At 35.6% G+C, this 22,237-nt stretch overlaps 1 protein-coding gene across 1 annotated transcript in view; it reads right to left on the bottom strand.

The window, feature by feature from the left end:
- Positions 1-5,903, bottom strand: part of LOC118179962 (ATP synthase subunit d, mitochondrial-like) — a 95,508-nt gene extending 89,605 nt beyond the window's left edge. Inside the window, exons 1-2 of the mRNA XM_085813542.1 lie at positions 5,746-5,903; positions 645-741 (exon numbers count right to left, since the gene is read on the bottom strand). Coding sequence (XP_085669668.1) covers positions 645-741; positions 5,746-5,867 — 219 coding nt within the window. The 5' untranslated portion in view covers positions 5,868-5,903. The remainder of the gene's footprint in view (positions 1-644; positions 742-5,745) is intronic.
- Between the last annotated feature and the right edge of the window lie 16,334 nt (positions 5,904-22,237).

The raw sequence follows: 22,237 nt of genomic DNA, 5'->3' as shown, positions 1-22,237 counted from the left end.
CATGGTACCGTATACTAGGATATAACCCATTTTGTTTTATACGAGAACAAGTACTTTCTTTAGTTCGTGCATTGCACATGCGATTCTCTCGATTCTCGAGGTTGCTGGAAACCAAAAGTTACGGGAAGCTTGCTTTGCCTTTCTAAAAGACAATCAAATTGGAGCTGCGAAAATTGGCTCTATGCCAGCTGCCCGAATGACGCTCACGTGATACACAATTCGCCAAAAAAGTTATCTCTTCCGATGTCGGCGCAAAACTCGCTTTTTTTGGTGGGATCCTTGCACAAAATTCCCTGACTCTTCCCTGAATTTTTTGGTCAATTTTCGAATTCCCTGACTTTTTCTGGTTTTCCAGGTAGCGTGGCGACAGTGTTAACACTTTAAGTTTTTTTTTTTTTTTTTTTTTTTTTTCCTTGGGAAAAACTTAGTTTTAAATGAAAAATTTACTTCCTCTCTTCCAAAGACACTTTTAAAAATCTGTTACAAATATAAAACAAGTTTATTGAATTAAATATTATAATCGCCTTTCCCATTTGTAGAAAAAGGGTAGTGGGATTCTGATGATACAACTGATAGCCAGTCACAACATATATCAAGAGCACAAAAATAAAGTTCACCACAAACCAATAATATGAAAAACATACTTGTTTCTCAAATTCATCTACCATAGCTCGGTTAGGCAACCGTGCACGATATGCTGAGAAATCAATAGCAGGTGGTTTTTCAGGATAACTCATTAGCCTATTAAAAAAAAGTATTAGAGTATATCCATATATATATTTCATAATTACAAAACAATTCTTTTGAAAGCAAAATATAAACATGTCTAGTATTTTCATGCATTAAGCTGCAGAAAAATTATCATTAATGACATAAAATGAGAAATTTAGAACTAATATATACACTTAGTCACAAAAGTAAGTATGCAGAGTGTACGTGATGATGTCCTATGAAAAAAACAGACCTACAATATTAGAGTTTTCAAATTAACGATTTATTTCGACTACAGCAAAATCAAGCTTAATAATAAAATGAAAAGTAATTAAAAAATACAAATATTTAATTAGCAAGATGAGCTTAACTTAAAATAGGATGTAATTTACATAATAAAAGTAAGTATGCAAACAAAAACAAAGACGTTAATATTGCAAATTTTATAATTTTTCAAATAAAATTAGTAATTTGTTGGATAGCCTTTGACCTTTATAACACCTCTCAATCTAGATGGCATTGATTTTACTAAATTTTGAGTGACAGAAGATGGTATTTTCTGTCACTCCTTCAAAAGAGTTTTTTTTAGATTATTCTTAGTTTTGATCTCTTGCTTTCTAACTTGGCGATCGAGATAATCCCACAAGTGTTCAATGGGATTAAGATCAGGTGACTGAGGTGGGGTTTTTAGCTATTTTCGCACGTGATATACCAGCCATTCCCGAACAACCCAAGCAGTATGTTTGGGATCATTATCTTGTTGGAAAGTGAAGGATCCATCGAGTCCCAATTTAGAAGCATTTTGGCTTAGATTATTCTTTAAAATATTAAAATGCTATATTGATTCATTATTCGGTCGATTATAACTAAATTTCCTACTCCAGTTGCTGCCATGCAACCCCAAACCATAATCGAACCACCACCGTGTTTTACAGTTCCTCTCACGTTTTTTGGTTCTAGAGCTGCATTTGCTTTCCTCCAAACTTTTTGGTGTCCATCTGACCCATGGATGTTGAATTTACTTTCATCCAAAAAAATCACAGAATTCCAAAAATTTGTGTCCTGCTTTACATTTTCTTTTACAAAATCTATTCCCTTTTTGCGATTCACTTTGCTAGCAAATGGTTTTCTTCCCATATTTCGACCATGGTATCCTGCCTTCCGTAACACACGACGAATTGTTTCAGGATTGCATGACTTCGAAAAATTGTTTGGTTGATCTTTACAATATGGTAACTGGTAGTTTGGCGACATTTTGGAGGCGATAAAGGTTACTACCTGGGACTTTGGTAATAATGTGGGCAGTACTCAGTTCTGATTATGCATTATTTTGCGTGAGGGAAATGAGAGATCATGGGATATGTCATGTGATATTAATGGACGAATTACGGTTCTTTAATCGGAAAAGGGGGGAAATCGGGAAAAAATGTGGAAATTTTGTATTTAGCTTTATTCTGTGTTGTGTGAAACAGTGTTGTGTAATTTTTGGATCTCATGGCCCTAAGTAAAGTGAATTCGAAATGGGTATTTAGGCATTGTGATAAAGAGAAGTTTGCTTTTTATTTAGCGGAGGAAGTATGGAGGAAAAATCTTTCAATAATTTTATTGAATGAATTAGAAAAGTGTATCCGCCACGTAATCAAGATTCTGAAGAAGATTAGGTAAGTTAGTATTTTTAATTATTTGAGGATATTATTTTTATGCATTGTTCTAAATGTAAGGTGGAAAGGAATTTGGTATTATTGGGAAAATTGCTATTAGCAATGATTTAGTTTAAAGTAATTAGGATTGTAAGGTAATTTTTATTAATTTAACGTATGTGCTCATTTATATTTTAAGTAGTGTTTTTGAATTTAATTATATTTTAATGAAATGATAGTTATTTTGTGAATTTTATGTTTGTAGGAATTTGGTATACATTTAAGTTGAAATAAACGTGCATGGAAATAATTTAAATATTTGATACTAAGTATTTGTTATACTTGCGGTATGAATTCGTTGGTGACGTGTATAATGTAATAGATGATTTAGAGGTAAAAGTTTTTGGATATTTTATTTATTTTATATGTGGAAATGTTCATATTTGTAAAGGGTAAATACTTTTTCGCGATCAGGTAATTTCATATATGTTCTTTTTACCGGGTTTAAAGATTGAGAAAATTGTCATGTATTTTCGTGAAATTTTTCTAATTTATGAGAAAAAAGCAGTGTACATGGATATAGTGAAGAGTGTGCGCAATGCCATTTTTGTGCAATTCTGGGATGTTTTTTTTAAGTAAAAATAAGTCGGCGTGTACATGGTTTATGTGTATGTGTTATTTTGAAAAATGCGTAAGGTGTATGGTATTGTGCACTTTTTCCCAATTTTGCAGTGAATATTTGTCATGATTAAGCAGTTTTGTTTGATAAAATTTCTAGCATAAGTGTAATTCGGCTAGTAGATTGTTGGAAGAAGTGTTCAGTAGATAAGAAGAAAAGAAACATGTCTTTACTTCGTGAAGACAAAATAGAGGCGGGGAAAAAAAAATAGAGGGTTGCTGTAGGAGAGTTGGTTGCCAAATTTTCGCCAAAAAATCGCCAAGTTACCATAATGTAAAGATCAACCAATTGTTTTTCAGATCAGTTGTCAATTTTGGTGCACTAATGATCAGATTTTTTTTTCACATTTCCAATAATAATTCGCCTTTCTCGATCCGTCAAAATGGGCGGTCGTCCTGTTCTTGGCTTGTTTAGAGTATTTCCCTCAGCCTGGAACTTTTCAATGAATTTTTGCACTGTTGCAGGACTTTTGCCTATGATTTTAGCGATTTGTTTTTGGGACTTGTTTTCCTTATCATTAATGACAGTATTATTAGCTTTATTATTGCAGAGCTTTATTATTGCATCCTTTAGATCTTTTGATAATTCTTTTTCACGTGGAGCCATTGGTGAATTGTTGATGTACTTAAAGCTCAAACTTACAAGCTTTTTAGCAGAACTTCTAAACTTATCACTGAAATACGAAAAATCACTCGAGAAGTTTCATTCAGCCTACTTAAAAGTCAAAAATTCAGAGTGCATATATACTTTTGTGATTTAAATTTCTACTGGTAGTTAACAAAATTACTCTTAAAAAGTTTTTAAAATATAATGATTTGGTTTATTTTTCATTACTCTATGACTTGAATCACAAGCTATAAACAACACTCTCCAAAATAATATTTTTCTTATATTTATTTGAGAACTAGAGCTTTTTTCACTTAAGCTATGAGTTGCATACTTACTTTTGTGACTAAGTGTATATTGCTGCTCAACAATTATTCACTTACGCAATTTTTAGGAATAATAAATTTAAATTTTTGGAATAATATATTTTTTCATGGTTTTAGATAAGTGCAATTAATTTACATATGCTCTTAGAATTTCAATGATATTGTAAATTAGTTCACAGCAACTATTTTTATTTCTTTCATGAAATTTTCTTCATTAAATTTTTAATTCTAATTTTATATTTGCTTTCTACAAATAGAGAATTTTAGATTTGCTTTATACAAATAGAGAATATTTGTTATATATTTATATAAAGTGGTTAGAATAAGAACATACAAAATGAAAATTATTCATGAATAAACTACCAGTAACTATCACATAATTATTTATTTAAAAGAAACCTACATTCCAATGAGGTTCCATACTAATATTAACTTTCTATCCGGTTATCTGTACAGCTTTTATGCCACTGCCATCCTTACTGATATCATCATCAGTTTTACTATTCAGTGTATCCCCCCATGTGTTTCAGAACCACCATGAGCATTAGAATTCCCATTCCCTTTTTTTTACTATTATTGCTTCCTAAATCAAAGCCCATGCACCCAAAATCCCCACAGAAGTCAATTAATAAGATAAAGATGGTAAAAGTTTACAATTGGGTGGCCCTTGCCTTTCGAAGATTTTTTTTTTATGCTAGGATTAGCGGCAGGAATGCACAATTTTAAGATGCCCACTACACAGAACCAAAATAAGTAGTCGAAGAATTGCACAAATTCTGTGTTCATGTACACATCGAGCTATTTTCACTTAAAAAAAATATCAGAGAATTGCACAAACTAGGCAATGCATACTGCCTTAACTTTGTCCATGTACACATCAATCTATTTTCACTTAAAAAAAAGAAATCAGGAAGCTAAAACAAAGTTAAAACTGTCATGGTAACCAAAAACGAGGTTTTCAGCACCAAAATTTGTTGCTAATCAACCAAAAAAGGACATCATGTAACTGCAAAAGACTTGCTCTCAAGTGATGGGATTGGAGCATTGGAATTGAAATAATAAGAGCTGCAAGAAACTTTTATTTCTGACAAGTTGTCTTCGATTCGCTGATAAATCAACAGGACAGATGAATATTAAAACTAGCTTATGTTTTAAAATATAGTTATTAAAAATAAATTTTTTAAATTTCTATAATAAAATACATCATTGCTTTTCCACCAGACTAATACAAGCGTTTAAAAATAATTTACTATTATTTGAATGTGACATCATTTGTACTTTTCAATAATAAGGCTAATATTTTATGTTTTAACAAATTTATTATCAATATTCACTCATTTCTGTCATTTTTCGTGCCAAAAACGGTAAAATAACAGATGTCATAAAAAATAAGACGCGCGTGGTCATGTAAAATTGCTAAGTGCGCGTGCTGGAAGGTTAATTAATCTTCGTGCCGATTGTACTACTCCATTTTTGTCTCATGGAAATACTGTCATCCAATATATAATGAATAAGGAACAAGTTTTTACTGGCTTTGCTCTGTACATGCAAATGTTTTGCCTTTTAAAATATGTAGACAGATTACATTCGTAAATTCACTTACACTCTTTGTACTAATAAACACATTTTTTAAAATTTATTTCATTAACAAACAGTATTTAGTGAGCAGTGGTTGCAAGAATACTTGTATTATTTATCGTCAGAGATTTAAATTTGATCGGAGTAACTATGACATCGTTCTTTTAAAAAAATTCCAAATATACTGAAAAATTAAACGTTTTACCTTTTAGTGTAGCCATCGACTTTCGCTTTAAAAAGGTGAAATTTAGCTTTTTCATGAGCAGGAACTCTTTCAGCGAAAGCAGCCCAATCTATAGACGATTTTACAAACCTTTTCGCTGCCATCTTGGAGGTCACAAATGGCAAATCAGTTTAGTTGTAGAATACCTTCATTACGCTAAAATTAGAAAAATACAGATAAAAGAATACATCATCCTGGAGCAGATGCATTTTAAAAAAAAAATATATAAATAATGCTGAAGCTAAACTGAATAAAACAACTGATGCATCATTTATCGATGCAGAAGTCCAAATTGTATTGAAATTTTAAGAACAATTTCTTGGAGCAGATATATAGTTCATTTCAGTGCATTCATGGGCCCTAAACTGGACACTGTCGAGACGGCCGAGTTGGCCTTGGATCTACTTGTTAGAAACATCTCTTGGATTTCGTATCATCGTCTCGATCAATACAGGGATCGACACGTGTGAAATTTTCCGTCAGCTGAGTGGCTGCTGTTTAGCTTTCTGACTGTCGTTTTAGAGGTTAGAGCGTTTTAGAGCTTAGGCAGGCTGACACCTTAATGAGGGCATTCTACACTGACTACCAATAAGTATTTGGACACCTGTGATAGAAAAGAAAAACTAACTTTATTTAAAATCAATAGTTGGTAGAGCCTCCATAATAGCCTTATTAGCACTCTCAGACACTCCCCGCGTCCCATAGAAAAACATCGCTACCCTTGTGATATCCTCCCCACATAAGATTCACAACCTTAATTGACTCATTCACGCAAAACTGACTCTGCGGTTTTACCACCCGCGGCAACATCTTATAACGACACTGAACTTGACACCCCCCCTCTTTTTTCGCCGCCGCTAGTGCGGAATTCACTCTCTTTCATCCGCTTCCCACACTTCTTTCACCCTTCTCTTTCTTCCCCCTCCCGATCTTTATCAGAAGTCGAGTAAAAAGATGTTTCTACATCTTGACACTCGAGAATAAAATACGATCTGTGTGTGTGTGAGCCTCCACGAGAGTAATTACAGCGTGGACCCTCCATGGCATACTTTCCACAAGTCTTTGTATGACAGCTAATGGTATTTTCTTCCACTCGGCTTGGAGAAGACATAGAAGTTCTTTCACCGATTTTGCACGGGCAGTGCACCCCTGAATTCGGCGATGCAACTCGTCCCAGAGGTTCTCGATAGGGTTCAGGTCTGGACTCTGAGCAGGCCAGTCCATTCGATGAACTCCATTGGCCCCATACCAAGCCTTGGTTAACGTCGAAACATGACAACTGGCATTGTTGTCCTGAAAGTAACAGGGGTCCAACCCGTAAAACTGCCACAACGTAGGAAGCACATTGTCATCCAAAATAGTGCAGTAGGCATCGGAGTTGAGCTTACCATGAATGGACACCAAGGGTCCCAGCCCATACCAGGACAAACACCCCCAGACCATAAATCCACCTCCGCCGAACTTGACTGTTGGCACAATGCATTCTGGCAGGAGACGTTCTCCAGGTAGACGCCAGACCCAGACCCTGCCATCAGAACGGTAAAGGGTGAACCTTGATTCGTCACTCCAAAGAACCCGTTTCCACTGATCTGTACGGTCCAATTTCGATGTGCTTTGCACCACATTAACCGAGCAGCGCGGTTGGACTTTGTAATCAAAGGCTTATGGGCAGTAGCACGACCATGAAAACCAAGCAGATATGCTTCCTTAAGGATGGTATTCATTGAAACAATACTCCAGGATGCCTTTTGAAAATCCTCGCGGATGAGGGCCATCGGTTGGGTGCGGTTCTTCCGAATTTCTCTGGACAGCACTCGTCGGTCTCTATCTCCCAGTTTCGTTAGTCTGCCGACTCGGGGCACATTCCGACAATCACCCCTCACCTTCCACTTCTTAATCATATAGGCCACTGTCGATTTTGGGCACTTCAGATCGTTAGATATGTCCCTTAAGGATCGGCCACATTTGTGATACCCGATAATTATACCTTTCTCGAAATCAGAAAGCTCCGAACTGTGAGGCATCTTGCATGCGACTAAAGCCGATGCTGTTTCCTACACTATATATACCGGCGGAGACCGTGACGTACCTTAGGACCGCAGATATCGTCATTTGCATAGGTGTCCAAATACTTATTGGTAGTCAGTGTATGTATATGAAAGTTATACTGAACTTTCAGTCTGATTCAGCTAAATATTCGGCCTATGTCTCCTGTTATATTTGCAGAACCTACAATTTACGGCCTAAAATTCAACTCCCATCGTGATATAAGACCTGTCACAAAAAGCTCACTCTCCATTTGCACTTGGAATGCAAATGGTATCTATAATAAGATCCATGAAATGAGAGATTTCATTGCAAAGCAAGATCTTGATGTACTGTTGGTCCAAGAGACCCATTTTATCCCAGGGCAAATTCCTAGAATTGGGAACTATGACATATACTCGACTGACAGGATGTCATATGGCCGACATGCAAGTGATGGCACCTGTATCTATGTGAAACATTCGATTAAACGTCACATGATAACCCCCCCCCAAATTTGAAATATGTGGAAGCGACTATTATCAAAATTTTCATACAAAATTCTTCCCCCCTTACAATTGTTTCGGCATACCTTCCCCCAAAAGGAGCTACTCGTGGGAGGTATGTTTTTCCTATCAGTGATTTTGATAAACTTCTCACAATCTCAAATCACCTAATCATTGCTGGTGATCTAAATTCACGCCATGCCGCTTGGTTCTGTCCTAATAGGAACAGATTTGGCATTAGTCTAAATTCATGGGCTCGGAGCTCCCATGTACAGATCATAGCTCCTACTGTCCCGACTTACTACCCTGTAAAAGGGTCCCCCGCAGTTATTGATCTGGCTGCTTTTTATAATGTTTATTTTCGGCATGGAATTAAAAGTGCTTCAAGAGTTAGGTTCTGATCACTTCCCTGTTTTGATTACCCTAAATATTCAAAATCGTGGTGTATGTATTGGGGTAAATGGGTGGTGTATTGTATTGAGAATATGGCAAAGCACACTAGGGCTATCTGCCTAAAGAGAGGAGCGCCTTCGTGGAGGACTTTCTAAGGGAAACTGGCTCGTATACACGTTACACATGGAAAAAACCACGAAAACGCCCATGCAGCCAGCCCATTCGCGGGATTCGCACCTCGGACCGAACTACCAGTGTTCAGCGATTTTATCGCTCGGCCGCTGGTGGGCCCGTCTATAGATGGGAAAAAGAGTTTGTTTTTGGTAGATGTATATTTGGGGACCAAACAATTTAGGTAGACATATGTGTACCTTGGGATTCAAATAAGTAAATATTCTCATATTTTAACACTTAAAAATTTTAATATATAATAAGCCGCCATTAGTTTAAAATGTAAAATAAAACATGAACACAATATAATTTCACAATAACATCCTAATGTATGATTGTTTTATTAATTTTAAGTAACTTTAACTAATATTTTATCTTTATCAACACATTATTTTGTATGAAACTTTTCAAAATAACTGTGTTTAATACACGTAAATACATTTTACATTTCATACAGAATATTCTTGTTCTTGATGTGTGCCCTGACATTCTATGTTTAGATGCATTTTTGTTATCCATGAGTCTTGGTAAGTGATTTACCCCATCCAGATTCCTGTTTTTTACTGGTTGAGAAATTACTTTCCTCTGCTTTTTTAGGGTATTCTTCCTCACCTGAACTTGAAGGGAGTCTTAGCCTCTCTCTATTAGTTATTAAATTTCCTTCATATCTGCGCAATGCTGATACATCTAGCATGAGATATTCCATGAGGAATTTAGCACCCGTAAGATTGTTTCGCTTGTAATAGCGTACATGCATCGCCCAACTTTTTGATATCATCAAATCCACAAAATGGGAGGAGATTCGAACTGGCCATATTTTTTGTCCTCTCAGTAACACCTGAGGTACGCGCGAGTAACGCGTGCCTACAAAAATATAGATAACCTTACCTAGAAAAATAGCAATCTTAATTGAGATAGGCATTTAACATTAAGAATGAGATTTAATAAGGAGAAGTAATATAAATACATAATAATGGCTTAAGGAAGCGTACAGTCCCAGATCGAAGTTACATATCACGTGGAAGGCACAAGAGTTGTTTCACAGACGCACACACACAGACTGAAGTCGCTACCCAGAACTGCTGGGGAAAATTCTTGTCTTCCCGTCAGCCCGTAGGGTTGTCAAGCAGGTTTACTGTTTCTCCAATTGGCGCTTTTCTCCAGAGTTTTTGTGTCTGCATCGCCTGTTTGGCGCTGCCGTTACATACTCCCTCCGCAGTGTCAACGAAATGTGACATACCGACGTGTGGGTCGGATTAATCGTCCAGAACGGGTGATACCAATGTCCGAAGGTTTTTTTACACTCTTTGGAACAACTTGTGAAGAGTCCATGGTTACAAAAGCGGGTTTCAATCTATCTCTGGAGATTGTTTGCTTAGTCACTTTTATTTCGAGATCAAACGTTTTATCTCGTCTTTCTAGCACTTTAAATGGTCCATCATAGGGAGCTTGCAGTGGTTTTCGAACTCCGTCGTGTCGAACAAACACATGCGTTGGATTCGTGAAGCCGTGGATGAATGAAATAGGTTCGCTGACCGTGGCTAGAAGTCGTAGTCGGGCGGACACTGGCAAAATTAGATTTTAAATCCTCCACAAACTGTTTGGGGGACGTGTCCATAGGTGTCGAATCGAAAAATTCTCCTGGGAGACGAATCGTCTTTCCATACACAAGTTCAGAAGTGGTTGCACCTATGTCTTCCTTGACAGCGGACCGGAAACCCATCAGAAGGGTTGGAAGAGCCGTTACCCAGTTACTGGTATCATACGCTTTTAAGGCAGCTTTCAAAGGACGGTGGAATTCCTCGATAAGTCCATTCGCCTGTGGATGGTACGGAGACGTCCTGATTCTCTTGATTCCCAATAATTGGGAAAGGGCTCGAAATAACCCGCTTTCAAACTGTCGCCCTTGGTCAGTAGTAATAACAGCTGGACAACCAAATCGTGTAATCCAGTGGTCATAGAAAGCTTGTGCTACTGTGCATGCAGTTATGTCTGGGATGAGTACTGCTTCGGGCCATTTAGTAAACCTATCCATCATAGTTAAACAGTAGTAATTATTTTGAGAAGGAGGTAGCGGACCAACGAGGTCAATGTGGACGTGATCAAATCTCTGTCATTGGTCTGGAAACTTCCTTAACGTGGTTCTAGTATGTCTGCTTACTTTTGCTTTCTGACATGGAATGCACTGCCGTGCCCATTGTGCGCAATCTTTACGGATGGAAGACCAAACAAACTGAGAACATATTAACTTTGTTGATGCACGAATGCCGGGGTGAGACAAATTGTGCAATGTGGCAAAAACTTTCTCACGGAATGCCGAGGGAATGTAAGGGCCTGGCGGTTCCTGTTGACAAATCACAATATATTGGAAAACTACAATTAGGTAAGGTAACTTTTTTGACTTGTAGAACTTTTAAATCTTGAAGTAAAGTTTGTAATTCTGTATAAATTTGTTGCATTTTAGCAATTTCCTCATAGTCGATAGGGTTAGGCATGCTTATCGCTTCTATGCGCGAAAGTGCGTCCGCGGCGATATTATCCGAACCTTTTATAAGTGGTGAATTGTGAGATAAAGTCTAACTGTCTATCCTGACGAGGTGAATACTTATCCAAACGCTGTCGGAATGCGTACGTAAGCGGTTTGTGATCGGTGATTAAAGAAAAGTTCCGTGCTTCCAACATATGCTTAAAATGCCTAATAGCAGCATAAGCTGCCAAAAGCTCCCGATCATACGCACTATAGTTTCTTTCTGCTTGCGAAAACTTTCGTGAGAATGCGAGAAGCTGTAAGTTTCCATCAACTATTTGTAATAGCGTTCCGCCTATCGCGAAGTCTTACGCATCAACCTGTGAAACCAACTGGCCATCTTTCTTCGGTTGTTCTAAAAGAACCGCATTCGCGATTAACTGTTTACACTTTTGAAATTCATTACGCGCTTCCTCAGGCAAATTCAGGATTTTAAATCCTGAATTGTCTTATCATTTTTCTTAGCCCCTTTTAAATACGAAGTTAAATGTATTTGATTCTGGGCTACGTTGGGTAAAAACCGGCGGTAAAAATTTAAAAATCCTAAAAATCTCTGCAAATCTTTTACCGTTTCAGGAAGTGGGTAGTTAAGTATCGGTTCAACTTTGTTCGTCAGAGGTTTGGTACCATCTTTATTAATTAAATGTCCTAAGAAAGATATTTCGGGAACGCCAAAAACACATTTCGAAGCGTTTATTGTAAATCCATATGTAGTTAATCTTTCAAAAACAGTACGTAAGTGAGATTTATGATCATCTTCTGTATCACTAAATATTAAAATATCATCTAAGTAGACATAGGCAAATTTTAGATCTCCAAAAATTTCGTTCATAAACCTTTGAAAGGTTTGAGCTGCTTCGCACAGTCCGAAATTTAAAAAGACCAAATGGGGTGCAAACTGCAGTTTTCGGTATATGATCTGGATGAACTGGTATATAAGGATATGCCCGAACGATATCAATTTTTGAAAAAGTTTTCTTTCCGCTAAGCGTATTATTAAAGTCTTGAAAATGCGGGATAGGATATCTATCGGGTTCGGTGCACGCGTTTAATTTTCGGTAGTCTCCTACTGGCCGTATATCGCCCGAACTTTTAGAAACTACATAGAGAGCTGATGACCATCCTGATTTTGATGGCCTGCAAATACCTTGATCCATCATAAATTGAAATTCTTTTTTTTACTGCTTCTTATAACTTAGGGCTTAACCTACGCGGTTGCACGGGTATGCGCGATATGCACGGGAGGACCGTTTGTTTCTATGTAATGAACCGTACTATGCTTTACTCTGCCCAAATCAGATTTTAACTTCAGTAAATCCGGAAAGTCTTTCAAGATTCTGTGATACGGTGAATCACCTGATATTAGCTTTACCGAAAAATAATTTTCAGAATCGGAAAGAGAACCAATTCGAGTTAATTTCGTAATATTGTCGATAAGCCTACCTCGTTTTAAATCGATTAAAATATCAAAATGTCTTAAAAAATGGGCTCCTATTATAGGCACTGGTACATCGGCTATTAAGAACTTCCAAGAAAAGTTTCGTCTAAGTACTAAATTCACATTTAACAATTTTGTTCCATACGTAGAAATTCTGGAATTATTCGCAGCAAATAATTGTAACGAATCAGGATACATTTTCTTAAACTTAGAAGTCGCTGGCACACATGAGACATCTGAACCCGAATCAATCAAAAATTTTAAATTTAATCTGTTATCGTAAACATGTAAATGACATGAATGCGCGACTGCCGATGAGTTTCGGTCGACAGCCGCTACTTCTAGTTTTCCTGGGCCGTAGTATTCTGAGAAAAAGAACAAGGTGCTCGACATTTTCGTGCGATATTACCAAATCGCGAATGAACATAACAATAATTCCTAACGCGCTCTCGAGAATGCTCACGTGAAAAACTACATGGTCTGTTATGTGGATCCCGAGGGAATTTATTCCTCGTTTTTTCGCGGGAGAGTAGCTCGCATATTCACAAAGCCTACAGACCATTTCTCTACGGGCTGCTCTCATTGGAGGAAACATCTGCTTGGCGGTCATATTTGAAATGGCGAGTTATCGCCCTGTAGGCGTCGTAATTAACGCCAAACAAACGGAAACAGCATTTATTTCATTCGATATTTTTTTAGTTTATGAATGAAAGCTTAGAGCAATTGTGTGGAATATATTTTAAATAACCTATTGATCTTATTAATAGTTTATTTGTATTTGAATTTAAACTTTTAAAAGTACGTAACTGTTTTACAAGGAAAAGGTGTTTACATGGAGATAACATACGCATTTTTTCGTCATTTCTGTTAGAAAGAGTCTGTTGTGTAAAATTCCATAGCGCATTAATTTATACAAATAAAGGAACATTAAAAAACTAACCAAATGAAAACATTCAGTAAACATTTAAGGGCGTAAGATACCCATTCTTTTTGCCTAAATTATGAGTAAGTATAACTAAAATTGTATTTTATTCCATTATGCGCTATTTATATTGAAACGCTTTTCGGGATCTTGGATCGTAATCTTGCTACTGGTACCTAGTACAAAGACTACAAACCAGTAAATAAAAATAAGTAAAATTAACATTAACAAAAATAGAGAAAATAAAGGCGTTTAATTTTTAACACCGCACCCGAAGGCGAAAAGACAAATAATGACAAAAACATTCAATGAAGTTAAAATAAAAATAAATCCGTTCAGAACAGAGTTTATGAAAGCTACGAGCGGGGATAGAACCGATGACCTAGAAGTCTGAAAAATTTTCTCGCGCTCGTTACCGCTGAGCTGCACTTTCTCCGGTGGGTTATGCACACTTTTTGGTACACGACGCTCAGATACAAATTGTAAAGACGATGAACCAAAAGTTGCCAAGCGCTAGATTCTGTAACCCTACGTTTCCTGTTTTAACCAATCGGAGCAAACAGCTGAAGAAACGGTCTGTAGGCTTTGTGAAAAAGCGAGTCGCTCGACCTGTTTACTTAGGGCAGAAATTTCACTCCTTAAAGCCTTAAGCTCTTCGAGGGGGCCACAACACTTCTTTAGAATCTAAAGTGGTGCCAGATACCAGGATACCTGGGTATTACTAACCCTACCCCTCATCGAACAAATTATAGTATAGTTTCGAATATATGTGAATTATAACTGAATGCATTAATGAACATATCTTAAAATGTTGTGGATATACATAATTATCAGGTAATGGTACATAATTTTTTGACAGCATATCTCCTAACGGTAATTAAAGCAATAATCTGGATAGAAAGCCAGTCAAGCACAGAAGCTGTCGAGTGGTAGAGCTGGACAAACATGGCAAAACAAACATGGCAAAACATGGCAAACATGGCATATAATATCAGGCAAACATGGCAAACATGGCATAGACAAACATGGCAAAACAAAAGAGGTAACTGCGCTACTTTGGTGCCGCTAAACTGACAACATGCATGATACGAAAAAATAATATATAATACAATAACAGTACAAAAATTTGTAGATTATATATGTATAATAATAATCAGTCATTACACACAGAAATTAAGGCAGGTTAACACACATAATGGCCCGCGGGCGCTTAATATTCATCGGATTATTTACATCATAGTTATACTTAGTTATCGCAGGATTGTCAATAGCCTCCTGCTTGTCATAAAAATTCTGCGATAGGCGGCTGTAATAATCCTTGAGTTCCTCAAGTTTTAGCTCCTTGTGGAGCTGTCTATTCCTAACATACCAGGGGGCATTGCAAATTTGTCTAATTGCCCCATTCTGGGCTGCTTGCAGTCTTTTTCTAAGTCATTTACAAGAGTATGCCCATACCGGGCAGGCATAACTCAGAATGGGGCGTAACATAGATTTGTAAATGAACAACTTGTTATCTATAGATAGAACGCTGTTTCGAGCAATTAAAGGGAAGAGTAAAGCTTTACTAGCTCGAAACTTCTTGATAATATTTGTAATATGTGGGTTCCATGTAAGAGATTTAGTGAGGATCACCCCAAGATAAGGGACCTGCTTGACCCAGGGGATGCTTTCTCCATACATCTGCAGGCAGACTGGAAATTTCTTTTTTGTTGTAAACAATATAGCATATGTTTTCTCAACATTAACCTTAATTCTTCACTTGACAAGCCAAGCCTCTAATACCTGGATGTGTTCTTGTAAGTGTTGTATAGCTGAACCAACAAATGCGCTTTGTGTAAGGATCGCAGTGTCGTCTGCATACATTGCGAGTGTCGTGTTGGGTGTAGTGGGTATGTCGTTCATATAAATGTTGAATAGAGTGGGGCCCAAAAGGGACCCTTGTGGTACGCCAGCCCTTATAGGGCGGCTGGTGGATAATGTGCCAGAAACGTGAACGACAAAGTGTCTACCTGTTAGGTAGGATTTGATCGCGTTAGTGATGTAGCCTGGTAACCCCAGGTTGTGTAACTTGTATGTGAAGGCTTCTAGCCACACACGGTCGAAGGCCTTAGCAATGTCTAGAAACAGACCTCCAGTCACTTTGCTTCTTTGTAAGCCATCACTGATCATCTCCACAACTCTGTAAAGCTGGTGGGTGGTTGAGTGCTTCTGACGACAACCGAATTGGTATGGAATGATGATTTTTTGCTCCTCCAGATATTTATTCAATCTGCTCAGTATTATTGCCTCCATTAGTTTACTGACAGAGCTCAGGAGGCTGATGGGACGATAGGACTCAGGTGCAGTGGCTGGTTAGGGGGCCACAAGAATCGTTCGGATCGCTGGGGGAACTCGACGAAGCTGCCTGGACAGCGAACACGCTATTGCTCGTTGGCGTGCGCACTTCAGCTATCTTGTCAGCCATTTTTGCTAAATTATGTAAGGATTCAGAACTTATTGATAAAATGGCATGCACCTCCGAAGGTAAACTTTGCAGCCATAATGATTTTAAAAATTCGTCAGTTATACATTTTCCACCCAACTCTCATTTTTCTCAATAAGTGAAATGGTTTGTCATCCCCTAAATGCAATTCAGAAATAAGTCTGCGTATTTGTTCGTTTTCCGAATCCGAAAATTCCGCTATTAACCTAGCTTTTAGGGCATTATATTTTTCCGTCGCGGGGGGGATTAAATAAAATATCTGATACTGCAGAAAGAGTTTCAGGGTCTATGAAAGAAATTACATGTTTATATTTTGTAACACCGTTACTAATCTTTGCTAGATCAAAGTTACTTTCAACTTGAATAAACCAAAGTTTAACATTATTTTTCCATAAAGGGGGAATTTTAAGCGCCACATGTGAGATTTGTGGCTCCTGTGCCACCACATTCGATTCGTCGTTCGTTTGGCCTTCCGATCCTGGCATGGTTAACAATTATAAATATATCGTAAATCGTTAACTTAATGTTTTGCGCTATGCTTTAGGACTTACGTATCAGTTTAGAATAAAATAATGAAGTCATTCAATATCTCAATAAAATTGCGAACACCAATATTACATAAAGATCAGTTTTAAACAATGAATAATTAAGCTTAAATTAAAACTATAATTTTAGAGCAAAATATATCACAATAGCACATTAAGACCAATCACAGATAAGGAAGAACATTTGACTACATACCTGTAAATCCTCCTTAACAGTGTGTAATCCGTACCATAAAATGAGAAAGAAATTAAGGAAAATAAATAGGATGGAGCAGTTATTATTCAGAAAAAAGAGCATTCCCATCAAAATAAGGCATATTTTTAGCTTTATAAGAGAGATTGAGACAGATAGCCCTTAAGAATCCGAAATTGAAGGAGCGAGAGACACGGTCACCAGTGAGGTACGCGCGAGTAACGCGTGCCTACAAAAGTATATATAACCTTACCTAGAAAAATAGCAATCTTAATTGAGATAGGCATTTAACATTAAGAATGAGATTTAATAAGGAGAAGTAATATAAATACATAATAATGGCTTAATATCGCGTGGAAGGCAAAAGAGTTGTTTCACAGACGCACACACACAGACTGAAGTCGTTACCCAGAACTAAGGCTCCTCTAAACCAGGCTGAATCACCAACTTTTCTCTCTTGGCGAGGGAGTGAACGCGCTGCCAATTTTGGCGCGTTTATCGCACACGCTGGCTGAATGTCTGCTGTCTTTTTAAAGATTTATTTTATAGACGCGCGGCATTCAGCGCATATAAACTTTTCGGATGATTTATTAATTCTCGAATAGTACATAGACGTTTTCACTTAAATAAAAATTTCGCGTAGATTTTGTAAACATATTCAAAATAACTTATTCTTTAGATGTTTCAGTTTCGTTAGCAGACTAAAATAAATAAGATATGAATAAAAACTTTCAATAGTGTCAAATGGGAAAATAGTTAAAGCGTAGAGTGTGCAAATAAATTTATCTTAATGACATTTTAACAAAAATTTCCATAAAAACACTGTAAATTCATACTAAAAAAATAACTTAAGAATATGTTGTCATTTAAGTCTGAGGTATATGGAAATAACTGTGCAAGATTCTGAAGAAACACTTTCTTTTAAATGTGTGAAATATTTCATAACATATATGGAAGAAGAAAGTACAGCATTCTGTGTTTTGGATGCTTTTCATCAAATGTAATATAAATACGAACTAGAAACCGTAATAAAAAGTCCTTCCTCTTCAATCAGATCACCTTTGTGTTGCATTGTATTTGTAATACTTCTAAAAATCCAATTTTTACCTAAATTAAAAAACAGTTATTCCATAAAAGATAATAACTTTGAACGTACACAGAATGAATTTTGTAATTTGAGTTATGTTACAAAATAATTCATAGTTTATATATTTTATACTAATAATTTAGATAAAACCTGTCCAATTTAAGAATGTGTGTTAACCACATTCTTAAATTGTAAAAGGACGACTTAACCACATGTAATTCATTTCAAAGCATAAAAGAAAGCTTATTTTTTATTTTACACAGCAACAGCATTTTCATGCAGTCAAGTTTTTTTAACTGCTAGTTATTATATGTAATACTTAATATTAAACCCATTCTTATTAGAAAGCATAGCTAAGAAACTTCTTTTTAAAGCATCACAGTGATTGCAAAGAATGTCGTTAAATTTACAAAAGTATTGAAGATATATTGAACAGCATTATAACAAGAAAGTACTGTACAAAATATGTAAATTTAGCATAACTTCTCTTTTAGTATTTGCATAGTTTCCTCCAAATGAACCTTAATGGGAAGTTATCTTGCGAAAATTTAAAAGTATTAAAATGGCCTCTATTTAAGATGTAACTGCATTTATAATTATTTTGTAATTGCGAATAGATTATATTATTGCATTTAGATTATGCACTTACAACATAATTGCATAAAGTAATGAAATTAAGAGTTCACAGATACAATGTAATATAATTACAATGCAATTACCTAAATTGTAATTATAATCACTTATTTAATACCACAATATTATTACAATCACAATGTAATTTAAATTGGGTACTATATTTGCATACCCCCCACTCAAAAGGAGGTACTGATAAGCCTGGAAGTTATTATCAACAAAAAGCCTGTTCAGGACAGTTTGATGACAATTTCCACCGGGCGAAAAGTACATTCTTAAGCCCAGGCAAATCATGACAATAAAAATCATTTAGTCTTATGATTCACTATATTTTAAACCCTAAATTTGAATTCTGCACCAAATTATTTACCTATATTTTAACATACTTTATGAATTATTAGAAGCGATATGGCAAATATCTTCTAAAAATAACTGTAAAATATTTGTATCCATTAATTGATTCAGATACACACTTTTATTATTTAAGTATATCAAAATAACAGTTTCATGTTCCTGAAATACAAAAATCATGGAAAAAGTTAAAGTAATATTCTTAGAAGCATATGATATTAGTCACCAGATGCAAAATTATAGTTAATTTTTTGCCCTAAATACAATTTTATTACACAGTAGTTAAATGTGTAACTTAATAACATGTTATATAAAAAAATAATGATAATAAGTTTATCAGAAATGAATTAATTCTGCAAATAAACTTTCTGCACTTGAAAATTTTCTACACCTGAGGGGAGGGAGAGATCTAGTAAAATTAGATTTATTATAATTTCAGTTGGACCAAACACCTTCTCTCTATATATATGCATCACTAAAGAAATAAATAAAATTATCATGCTTAAAAAACAGATATACCATACCAGTTTTTTTCCCCTTGTTACCCTTTACATTGAGAAATAACAAACAGTACAACACTGAAAAATACTATCCTTGAAATTTTGTTTAAATGAAGAAACACACACCATCTTTATATTTAAGCATTACACTTCAAAAACAGATACACATACCAATTTATTTTCACTAGCCTTTATACTGATAACATGCCATATAAAATTGAAAAGAATTATCCTTGAAATTTAGATAAAATGAAGAAACACAATGGGAAAATTTATGCACACGGACATCTTTTTTCTATTGCATGTTGTTTGACATGATCCACAAGTGCCTAAAAATGTACCCAAAGAAACGCATTTCAATATTAACAAAAAATTGTTTACAGATTAAAATTCATTCATTTCATACCAGTATTATAAAGATCATGCATGAAACAAATCTGCTTTCCCATACTTTTAAGTAAAACTTTTATACTGGCAAATAGACTATATTTCTATATATTAGAAACAAGAAAATACTAATTTGAATGTTCTGCATTCATTTCCAAATCTTTACTCCATTGCCAAATTGTATAATACTGTGATTATAAATAAACTTGCACAATCCTTGCAATTATTGAAGTCAGATTATATATATTTTGTCTCACACTATTTAATTTTATCTATTGACTTCAGATGTCAAAATTCTGGAAGTTATTTTAACCAAGAAAGAGTAGTGGGCACCGTGCATAAACAACTCATCTAACTTTTTAACAATAGTGTTTATAAAATAAAGAAAAAAATTATATATCATTCCAACGATATTGCAACTATAGTATAATGTTACATATATCTTTAGCAAACATTCATATTTTAAGACACAATAACACGCCGAATAAATACTAATTCAGAAGTCAAACAACAAAAATCAGCGTTAATTTACAAAGTTTTCACAGGATTACTTTCGATGGTTTTACCGAACCATCATCTTCAGCTGCAAAACCGCAAATGAACAGGATAGGAAATAATGTTTAGATAAGATAAGAAAGCCTGGACAAGAATAAGCAAGTGGCGCCATCTGTTGGCGAAACCAGAACTAAAACATAATTTCTCTAAAAGCCAAAGGCAAATTTGGATTGGAATTAGGATCGTTAACTAGAACAGAAAGATTTTTATGAATGTGAAATGCCTCTAGAAAATCCAGTTCTCCAATGGAAGATGTTTTTCGAATAATTTTGGCAGCAGAAAAATTGAAAGTGTGATTTTCGGACCAACAATGTTGAGCAACAGAAGATTTCTGTGTTTCCTTTTTTCTAACATATGCCTCATGTTCTTTGACGCGAAATTTTAAGGCTCTCTTAGTTTGGCCAATGTAAATTAAACCGCACTGGCAAGGAATCCTATAAATACCCCAGGAATTCATATCCGGAATGGGGTCCTTGAGTATAGAAGTTGGAATTTTATTGATGGGAGAGTAAACAACCCGAAAGTTAAATTTCTGCAAAATATGTGCAACTTTATAGCTAATTGATGGAAAGAAGGGAATGACAACAGAATTTTTATAATCTCCTAAAATAAGAGTGTGGCTTTTAGTGTGTTGAGATGAGAATTTTTTAACTGCTTGATTAATAATGTTGGGTGAAAAGCCCCTGTCAATAGCTATTGCTTTTAAATAATTTAGTTCTTCATCAAGGGCTAGTTTGGAGGAGCAAACTTGAAGAGCACGGAAAACATAGGAATAAAATGAAGCTAACTTTTGTTTAGTCGGATGACATGATTTAAAGTGTGGTGGAAGGCAAACCGATGAAGGTTTACGGTAAACTGTAGTACTGAAGTTGGATGTGTTACGTGTGACCAGAATGTCGAGAAACGGAAGAGAATTGCAAGTCTCAAGTTCAAAAGTGAACTGAATAGCAGGATCAATAGAATTCATTGTTGAAAGAACTCTATTTAAATCATCTTTATTACCTTCAAACAGGGTAAAAGTATCGTCTACGTAGCGGAACCATGCCGGGAAGTTTAAAGTTTCAAACAATTTTGATTCATAATAATGCATGTAAGTTTGATTCATAATAATGCATCAGCCAGGATGGGACTGAGGGGGCTTCCCATGGCTAATCCCTCAGTTTGCTTGTAATATTTATTTTGGAAAACAAAATGTGTTTATTTCAAACAGAGTTGAGTGAGAGAAATTAGCTCATCAATTTCGATGCAAGAGAAATGAAATTCGCGAAGTCTGGTTTCTAGACATCTTAATGCACCCTCCACTGGGACAATGGTGAATAATGATTTTACATCAAAAGAAACCATGAGTAAATTACGAGGAGAAATGTTTTTAACCTTTTTTACAAACTCTATTGAATTTTTTATGGTGTAAATGTTATTGTCTAATAGAGTGGAAAATCTAGAAACTAAATATTTAGCTAATGGATACGAGGCAGTACCTAAATTTGATACAATAGGGCGGAAAGGAATACCACTTTTATGAATTTTGGGAAGAGCATATAATGTAAAATTTGTGAAGAGCATATAACATATAATGTAAATGTAAAAAATTGATCCCCAATTTTATTCAAATCAAATCTAATCAAAAACCTTCGAGTCGCGTTTCAAGAATTCTGTTAAATTGCAAACTTGCCTTACTTCGGTCCGTGATAAGGGATACACGTCAACAATTGTCCAAAATTGAACATGAACTCTATAAGCTTCATCTGGAACTCGCTAA

Source organism: Stegodyphus dumicola, chromosome 3, assembly GCF_044657685.1.
Source record: "Stegodyphus dumicola isolate Sdum_Otavi_A_Nest chromosome 3, ASM4465768v1".
Classification (NCBI taxonomy): Eukaryota; Metazoa; Arthropoda; class Arachnida; order Araneae; family Eresidae; genus Stegodyphus; species Stegodyphus dumicola.
The sequence above is the reverse complement of the archived record's forward strand: the minus strand, read 5'-3'. Positions and strand labels throughout refer to the sequence as shown.